The sequence below is a fragment of the Orycteropus afer genome, unplaced genomic scaffold (assembly GCF_000298275.1).
Source record: "Orycteropus afer afer isolate SDZICR_OR568_19922 unplaced genomic scaffold, OryAfe1.0 scaffold00366, whole genome shotgun sequence".
NCBI classification, from domain to species: Eukaryota; Metazoa; Chordata; class Mammalia; order Tubulidentata; family Orycteropodidae; genus Orycteropus; species Orycteropus afer.
Window position 1 is genome coordinate 434,425 of NW_006921953.1, and position 9,132 is coordinate 443,556.

Genomic DNA, 9,132 nt, shown 5'->3' on the forward strand with positions numbered 1-9,132 from the left:
GACCATAGGGTCTGTTTTCTACACAGCAGTGTAGAGAACTTACTGAAAGAAAATCTGATGACCTCCCCAGCCAGCTACATCCATCTGAAGCACTCAGTGGCTCTCCATTGCTCCTAGGATCAACACCTACCCACCCCTTCTCCCTTTGGACCTCACCCTCACTGATCTTTTCTTCTCATCCTCCAGGTTCTCATGGTCTCTGCCCCAGAACCTTTGCACATGCTGTTCCTTCCCTCTGAGATGTCCTCCCTCACTTATCTAGTTAACTCCCACTTATACTTTAGGTCTCGGCCTCTTTAGAGAAATGCCTTTAAGCCAGTGGTTCTCAAAGTGGGGATCCTGGACCAGTAACATCAGCATCATTTGGGAACTTGTTAGAAATGCAAATTCTCAGGCTCCAGCCCAGACCCACTGAATCAGAAACTCTGGAGGGGCCCAGCAATCAGTGTTAAACAAGCCCTGCAGGTGATTCTGATGCATGCACCTGAGAACCGTTGCTTTAAGCCCTAGCTCAGGTCACAGGCTTTGTATCTTTTCCCATCCCAGAATCCTTTTCCTTCAAGCTTTCCAAGGTTTGCATCTGTGGTTACACAGGTCTTTGTGAGATTATCTGATGAACATCTGGCTCCCTGACTAGATGTGAGCACATGGGCCGTTCAGTTTTTGCTCATCACTGCATCCCAGCACCTAGTCCTGTGCCTGGCATCCATCAGAGGCTTAAGGGATGGGATGTGAGTTAAATAATGTTGAAGGTCAGCCTCCAGGTGGTCATAAGCCTATCTGGTATGGAGGAGAGGGAGAAGCTAATATCTTACAGATCCAGGATCCTAAAAGTGGCTAAGGCTAGCATGAGAAACTTTGAATAACTTGGGGCGGGCTTCAGTCTCCATAAAAAAGGAGGCTGTTCAGAGCCAGGACTATCCCTCCCCCCACCCTAAAGAAGCCCTCAGCTGACTTTTATTGAGCATGGACCCAGACCTTGCTACGAGCTTTAGGTATTTTATATCATTTAATCCTCACAACAAGCTATTGAGGTGGGTATTATTAACAGTCCCATTTTACAGGTGGTAAAACTGAGACTCAGTGAGGTTAAGTAACTTGCCCAAGGTCCCATAGTTGCTCAGGGTAAGGCAGGACTTGAACTCAGGCTGTGTGGCTAAAGCCAAGACCCAGAACGCCCAGATAGCCTAGGATTAAATTCAGGGGCCACCCTCACACTGTTAGTGGGATGCTGTTTCCCTACAGGCAGTCCCCTAATATTGATGCTCAGCTTAGTGTCTCGACCCCCCAGTGAGTGCCAGGGCCACGTAGGTGGGGTTGGTGCCTGTGTGCTCACACCTGTATCGCCAGCCCTGGGCCTACATGCAGAAGGCTCTCACTAAATACTTGCAGATGGAAGGAATAGTGTCAGCCCCCTCCCTGGCCCATACTGGCTCCTCCTTCTTCCCCCGCCCTAGGCAGGGTGTGAGGATGGGGCACTGGGGAGTTAAAAGCCTGCAGCTGAGGTTCCCTCGGGGTGCTAGGGCTCGTGAAGCCTGAGGTACAGCATGGCTGCTACTGGCCCTGTGAGTCCACTTGCCTGCCTCTTCTGGAGCAAAGGACAGGACTGGGGTGGCTGAGGGTCCAGGTTCACAGCCCACCCTGACTCCTTCTTTGATCAGGCAAGAGAGGCTGAGAGCGGAATCCCAGAGTGGGAGAAGGAGGAGAAAGAGGAAAAGGAGGCAGCAGTGAAGGTGTTGGTGGAAGAGGAGAAGGAAGTTCTGCATTCCTCTACAGTTTTGCTGCCTCTGAGGAGGAAGGCCCAAGATAAAGGCCTGGTGGAAGCAGTGGAGGTGGAGCTGGAATTGCATCCCTTGCAGAACAGGTAGGGCAGGCTCCAGGTGCTAACTTGTGCCCTTGGACCACCCCTTCTTTTCTCTGCCCTGTTCATCATCCTCCAACAGCCATAGCTGGTCTAGGCCTTGGGATGTCTGAGCCCTCTACCCTTAACTCATCTGAAATTCTGGGTTAGCCTGCTTGTCCCCCTGATCTTCAGGATAACTGACTTCACTCACCTTCAGGGCCTGTGTCCCAAACTCCATCTCCCAGTTTGTCCTTGATGTGAAGCCACTCCCCTGCCAGCCCAGGTGCTGCTGGGAGTGGGCATTGAGATGGGGTGGTCTCTGCTTCCTCCTTGCCTCCCCCTCCCCAGGTGGGCTTTGTGGTTCTTCAAGAATGACTGCAGCAGGGTCTGGCAGGATAACCTGCACCTGGTCACCAAGGTTGACACGGTGGAGGACTTCTGGGCGTGAGTGTCTGCCCTTCTAGAGGCTAGAGCAAGGGGCTCTTAGCTGGAGATCCTTTCTTGCCTCCACCCCTCCACCCCTCCTTCCTATAGCCCAACATCCCAGTCTTCCCTGCAGGCTGTCAGCATTTGTGGCGGGCTGAGTGAGGAGCCCCGGTGGTGCAGTGGTTAAGTGCTAACTGAAAGGTCAGTGGTATGAACCCACCAGCCACTCTGTAGAGAGAAAGCTGTGGCAGACTGCTTCTGTACAGATTTACAGCCTTGGAAACCCTATGGGGTAGTTCTACTCTGTCCTATAGGGTTGCAATGAGTCAAAATTGACTGGATGGCAGTGGGCTTGGTTTTTGGTTTAGGGCTGGGTGGGTTTTGCCCTGGGGATTTGAGGCTGAGGCACAGCCTTCTTGGGGGGCTGAGGGTGAGTGCCTGGGAAGTGGGAGAAGCCAGAAACTGACTCTGGGCTGGGCACTCCCTGGCTTTGTGTGCCTGTGCAAGTTCCTTACCCTCTCTGAGCCTGTCTCAGTTGCAGTGACGACTAGGCTGTCTGAGTGTATCCATGGGGGATACGTGGGAGGGGACCCAAAAAGTGCACAGATCCCAGGGAAGGGTGGGAGGGCCAGGCTCCTAGAAGGCCTTGAAGCCCAGCTGGAGGGTGCCAGAAACCAATCCCAGTTGCCATGGACTCATGTTGACCCCATGTGTGTCAGAGAACTGTGCTCATAGGGTTTTCACTGGCTGATTTTTTTTTTTTTTTTTAAGAAGTAGATTGTCAGGCCTTTCTTCTCAGGTGACTCTGGATGGATTTGAACTGCCAACTTTTCTGTTAGTAGCTGAGCATGTTAACCGTTTGCACCACCCAGGATCTCCTAGTTCCTCACTTTTGGGTCTAAAAGCCTTTCCAGTGGCTCTGGCTTCATGGGGCTTGGTGGGTCCGGGAAGGCTTGAGAGAAAAGGTAGGGTTTGAGGGTTTGGATAATTGGGAATGAAGTTCCAGGCAAGGAGGCCAATGGGAACAAAGGCGTAGAGGTCCAAAGGTGGGTAGGGGAAAGCGGTGGGATTCAGTAAGGAGTTGAGTGGATGTGACGGGGTCAGTTGAAACCAGGCCCTACAGGCCTTGCCTGTCAGTCTGAGGGTGTCTGTCTCCAGGATGTACAGTCATATCCAGCTGGCCAGTAAGCTCTCATCTGGCTGTGACTACGCCCTGTTCAAGGTAAGCTCTGCCTAACCCCAACCCCCCCCCCCAGGGCAGGCTGGTTCCTTCCTGTTTCTGTTGAATTTGTCCCTCACAGAGGGGTGGGGTCCATGGACATCTCCCTGGAGTGATGAGATTTCTGACTGAAGAACACTTAAGAGTCTGGAAGGGCAGGAGGGACAAGGGGGATCAGGAAGGGGCCCAGGTTTCTGGTCTGGCTCTTTAGCCAGAGATGAACACCAGAATTGCCGCTAGGAACCCCTACCCACGCTGGGGCTGTCCCAGCAGATGTGTGTGCTGGGGCCTGGCCACAGTGTTTAAAGATTCCACAGGTGACTTGTGCTCAGGTAGGTTTGGGGACCATTGGGGCCAAGCCTGGGACATCTGTCCTTGCTTGCATTAAACTTGGAGGGCTTGCTTAATCCACCCCCCATTTGGACTCATGTTCAGCTCAGTGAGAGAGGGAAACTCACAAGCCCTACAAGGGGACAAATGAAGTTCAAGGAGCTCAGAAGCAGAGGTTGGTAGGCTGGGTTGGGTGGTTGGAAGTGGAACCTGCTAATACAGAGGGGATAAAAGTAAGTGAGAACCTGCCTATTTAGGTGAAAGGGCTGACACAGGGCCTGGGCAGGGGGCAGATGAGGCTGGGAAGGTCAGCCAGATCCTGCTGGGTCCCTACTTCTCTTTGAATAGAGAGAGACATTTGATTTTCCATCCTTGCCTCCCAGGATGGCATCCAGCCCATGTGGGAAGATAGTAGGAATAAGCGTGGTGGCCGCTGGCTGGTCAGTCTTGCCAAACACCAGCGCCACAGCAAGTTGGACCACCTCTGGTTGGAGACAGTGAGTGTGGGGAGCTAGAATACAGGGGTCCCCAGGGAAGACGTTGGTGCTGGACTGAGGATGGTGGGGAACGGGATGTCCCTGTGTCCCAGCTGGAAGGATCACTCTGACCCTCCCTGGGCCTAGCTGCTGTGTCTGATCGGGGAGAGCTTTGAAGAACACAGCAAGGAGGTGTGTGGGGCTGTCGTCAATATCCGCACCAAGGGGGACAAGATCTCGGTGTGGACACAGGAGGCAGAGAACCAGGCCGGTGTGCTGCACATTGGGTGAGAGGCAGTTCTGGCACAGGGTGGGGGTAGGGCTCTTCTGGGGAAGAAGGTGGGTGGAGGGTGGGCTGGGCCTGCAAAGGCCTCTAGAACTTTCCATGCCCCCCTTCCCACCTGAATACAGGGTTTGGAATCTGGATTTCAAACTATTCGTAGCAGAACTTTTTTTCTTATGGAATCATAGTTCGGGTTTCCACATGGGTAACCAAGGAGGGGTCGCTGTGAGTCAGATCCAACTCCACTGCAGTGAGTTTGGGTTTTTTTTTTTTTTTTTTGGTTAAGACACATAAAACAGGAGTGGCTGGAACCAGGTGGGACTCAGAGGGCAAAGGAGGTCAGCTGGAGATCACCTGAGTCTCATTTCCTCTGCTCCCCCCTCCCCTAGGCATGTATACAAAGAACACCTGGGCCTGTCAACAAAAGCTGTTATTGGTTATCAGGCCCATGCAGACTCAGCCACCAAGAGCACCAGGAACAAGTTTGTGCTGTGAAGGGGCCTTGGCACCATTCCCATTTCAATGTCACCACCTACACACACACACACAAGCATGCATGGTGGGGGGAGGGCGGCCTACACAGCTGCTGCTGGACAGGACTGGGGTGCAAACCGCCTGATTCTTTTCATGTCCTGGAGTGAATATGAACATTCCTTAACATGAGTAGAGGCCAGGTGTGGAGCCCAGCACCTACTGGAGTCACAAAGGGGGGGAAAGGAAGGGGTTGAGGGAATTCCTGGGTTTCCTTTTATCACCTGGGGATGGGTAGTTGGGGTGTAGGAGGCCCAGCACTTGCTCTAAGGGCCAGACTCTTCCATTTCAGGGGCAGGAGCTCATACCCACAAACAGGGGCCTAATCCTGTTTGTGATCATTCTGCTTAAAAACCTTGAGAGATGGCCTCCTCTCAGATTTATAACCTCAGACCCCACCATGGGATCTTACTTTCCCTCAGCCAGCTGTGGGTGGGCCCCTGGGGTGGGCCAGCGGCTTAGGGACAGAACACCATCATCTACCTGTACGAGGGAACTGTGGGGAGCTGAGGAGGGAGAAACCCTTGAGTGGCCTCTTCCCCTTCTTTACCTGCGCCCAGTGACATGCCTTACCTACCTCGGGTTCTGGCTGAAGTGGAGATGGGTGAGTGTCCCTGCCCTCCAGGAGAGAAGGGAGGTGGTCAAGTCTCACCATTCTTCCCCTAAAAGGCAAAGCTTAAGCCCTTTTTTGTTATTCTATAAAACACTCACTCTTGAAGATTCATAACCTGGATCTGTCCTGCCTTGAAAGGGACACGTGTCAGCCCCCAGCTACCCAAGATCCTGACCAAGCTGGTTTGAGGAAGAAGGAGTAAGGCTGGGAGGCCCCAACCCCCAAGTGAGTTTGAGGGTAGGGTATGAGCCCCTGGCAAAACTGACAGGACAGGGAGCAGGAGGCATTGTGCTCACAAAACCCAGGTCCTCATGTGACCTGAGGTTGAGCCAGTATAACAGAGATGAGTTTCCGTTAAGTGAAAATGCAAGTCTGATCTGACTCCCCTGTAATAAAACGTCCTGCACATATTAAAAACAATTGGATCACCATCACCTCATCCAATCAGCAGTTACTCCTCTCCAGGGAAGGGCTGCACGAGCCAGGCCGGGGAGTGGCGTTTAAGCCTTGCAGGGTTGGGGTTACTTGGGATTCTGCACACCTGCGGACTCCAATGGACACAGGGATGCTCCAGCAGAGAACGTCTAGAGAATGTGGAGCGAGTTTACTATCTAGGCCTGCGCGTGGGATGGAGTCAAGCTCCGGGGCGGAGCCGGGGATTGAAGGGATTGAACAGGGTTCAGGGGCGGGGCGCGGAGCCCAGGCGGCGGGGTGGGGGGCCAGGCTTGGGGGCGTGAGCGAGGGGAGGAGCTGGAATGGAGGTGGGGCCAGACTCAGAGGCGGTGCTCCGCGGAGACGCAACTGGGCTGCTGGGACCGAGCTAGGCTCAGGGGCGGAGCTAGGAGGGAAAAGAGCTTGGGTGGGATGGCCGAGCTATGTTCAGAGGCCGGGTTCGGAAGGGACTTAGCCTGGCTCAGGAGTGGTGTCTGGGCGCTGGGGGCGGAGCCAGGCTCCGAGGCGGGGCTCCAAGGGGAAGGATCCAGGCTCGAGGCAGGGCGAGGCAGCCTGGGCGCCGCCGGAGGCGGTCCCTGCGGGGCGGGCGGGGCCCGGCCGGCGCTGTGTGTGGCCGCGGCCACTAAGCCGCAGCCGCCGGGGTACCCTGCAGTGGGCTGGGCCCGGCTCCCGGTCTCGGGCCGGAGGGCAGCTGCTCACCATGCCCGGCAAGCACCAGCGCTTCCAAGAACCCGAGGTCGGCTGCTGCGGGAAATACTTCCTGTTTGGCTTCAACATTGTCTTTTGGGTGAGCGCGGGGTGGACGCCGGGCCTGCGCTGTGGGTAGCGGGAGGAGGAGAGGCAGTTCCACACCGGGAGGAGACCACTTCCTGCCACAAGAACTTAGGGTTTGGCACCCCGCACCCCCCCACCCAAGGGCTGGCCCGAGGGAGCTGCGGTGAAGCCTGGATTACTGGAGGTCAGGTCCCAGTCAGCTGGGGAGGGGAGTGGCACTGGGTCTTACCCAGGCTTTGAAGTGCCCCCTCACCCCCGTGCAGATCACCGCTCTCTTCACTTGCAGTCTTGGATTGTGGGATGCTCGCTGAGCCTCACCCCAGGCTGGGCCAGTGGGGAGGAGAATGTGCGACGAAAGGAAGGGCCGGGCCTCCTCCTCCTCCGCCCCCTTGCTCTTGGGATAAGATTCAGGTGCCTCGCTTCTGCCTCCAGCAAAGGGGGTGGGTCAAAGCCCAGTTCTTGAGGCTGCTGCCTGGGAGGAGCTACAGCTCGAAGCCACCGCCTAGATGGTGGTGGGCGGGGGGAGGGGGACCTACCCTGTTGAGGTTGGGGAGCTCCCTTAGGGAACGGAATTCATTCCACAGCTGACCAAACCAAGGCCTAGAGCTGAGCGCCCCTGCCCGGAGAAAGGAGCTGTTGGTGCCCCTCCTAGGATAGCATTGTGTCCAGGGTCCTGCCAAGTCATCTTCCGCGCCCCTCCCTTCATCCCATCACTCTGAGGCTACCGCCTCTGCAGTCCTTGCTCCCCTAGCCTTGGGTCAGGATGCCAAGCCCTTTCAGTTCTCTGTTGCTAACTCCGTTGCACTGCCTTCCACCCACATGCTGCCTGAGCTTTCACCCATGTGGTATATCCTTGGGCCTCAGTAGTGCTCATTTCATCAGCATGTGGGCAACGTGCACAGAGCTAGAGAGGAAGTCTGAAGGTCTGGGTGGACCAACTACAGCTGTGAGACCTACCTCTGTGGGCCTTAGCTTCCCTGCCTAAGAGGGACCTGATAATAGAGCCTGCCGCTCAGGGTTGTTACACTGCCATCAAATCGATTCTGACTCATGGCCACCTTATAGGGCAGAGTACAACTACCCCATAGGGTTTCCAAGGCTGCAAATCTTTATAGAAGCAGACTACTTCATCTTTCTCCTGTGGAGCAGCTGATGGGTTTGAACCGCTGACCTTTTGGTTAGCAGCCAAATGCTTTAACCACTATGGCACCAAAGCTCCTACAGTGTTGTTAGGTTAAATAACAAATTCTCACACATTTGTATGCTCATGACTGCCTATTATTGTCTCCATTTTACAGGTGGGGAAACAGGCACAGAGAGGTTAAGCTGTTTACCTAGGGCCACACAGTAAGTGCAGAGCCAGGGTGACAGCCAGGTAGGCAGTGGATTGGGGTGGAAGCAGGGCATTGGGCAGAGGGAACTAAATGCCAAGGGTCAGGTAGGAAAGACTTCAGACTTCAGACTTACTCTTGGGACCCAAGTGAGAGTAGGGAGCCAGAGCATGACGGGCAGAGTGCTGGGGCTGAGGAATGAGTTTTTAATGTTGAAGGCCTTGTGAAGCAGTGGGCAGGCTTCATCGCAGGAACAGTGGGTCTGATTTAGCTTATGTATTGGGGAAGATCTGTTTGGCTGCCATGGAGAGGGTAGATGAGAGATAGGGCCAGGAGGTAGGAAGCTTAGGAAGGAGGACTGGAGCAAAGCTGGGGTGGTGGGAGGGGAAAGGTGAGGAAGGCTTCAAGGGAAGTCAGGAGGCTGAATTGACAGGACTAGACTACTAGTGGTGTGTTGTTATTTGCCGTCGAGTTGGCCCATGTGTCATAGTGACCCCTCCTTGGGTTTCCGAGGCAGTATCACTACGGAAGTAGGATTGCCCAGCCTTCCTTCCGAGGAATGGCTGTTGGGTTTGAACCGCCAGCCTTCTGGTTAGCAGTCAAGTGCCTTAGGCACTATGCTACCAGAGCTCCTACTAGTGGCGTTGTTGTTGTTGTTGTTAAGTGACGTCGAGTGGTTTCCAACTCATAGCGACCCCATGCACAGCAGAACGAAACACTGCCCAATCCCGCGCCAGCCCCACAATCCCTGCTATACTTGAGCCCATCAACACAGCCACCGTGTCAATCCATCTCGTTGAAGGTCTCCCCCTCTTTCGTCGACCCTCCACCCTACCAAGCATGACATCCTTCT

The 9,132-nt window shown here is 54.8% G+C and overlaps 2 protein-coding genes across 2 annotated transcripts in view; both read left to right on the plus strand.

Moving 5' to 3' along the window:
- The first annotated feature begins 1,547 nt into the window (after window positions 1–1,547).
- On the plus strand, window positions 1,548–5,072 carry EIF4E1B (eukaryotic translation initiation factor 4E family member 1B). The gene is made up of 7 exons (XM_007952979.1): window positions 1,548–1,565; window positions 1,662–1,864; window positions 2,192–2,287; window positions 3,428–3,491; window positions 4,202–4,315; window positions 4,442–4,581; window positions 4,967–5,072. The coding sequence occupies exons 1-7, from the start codon at window positions 1,548–1,550 to the stop codon at window positions 5,070–5,072; spliced, it is 741 nt and encodes a 246-aa protein (XP_007951170.1).
- A 1,802-nt stretch (window positions 5,073–6,874) lies between these two features.
- The window catches only part of TSPAN17 (tetraspanin 17), a 12,534-nt gene continuing 10,276 nt past the window's right edge, over window positions 6,875–9,132 (plus strand). The window contains exon 1 of the mRNA XM_007952938.2: window positions 6,875–6,961. Within this exon, the coding sequence (XP_007951129.2) occupies window positions 6,875–6,961 (87 nt within the window). The remainder of the gene's footprint in view (window positions 6,962–9,132) is intronic.

Bases quoted from the DNA above. Each gene is read 5' to 3' on its own strand.
- EIF4E1B (XM_007952979.1), top strand. The intron at 2,288-3,427 runs GTGAGTGTCTGC...GTCTGTCTCCAG, and splicing joins ACGGTGGAGGACTTCTGGGC to GATGTACAGTCATATCCAGC. The intron at 4,316-4,441 runs GTGAGTGTGGGG...CCCTGGGCCTAG, and splicing joins ACCACCTCTGGTTGGAGACA to CTGCTGTGTCTGATCGGGGA.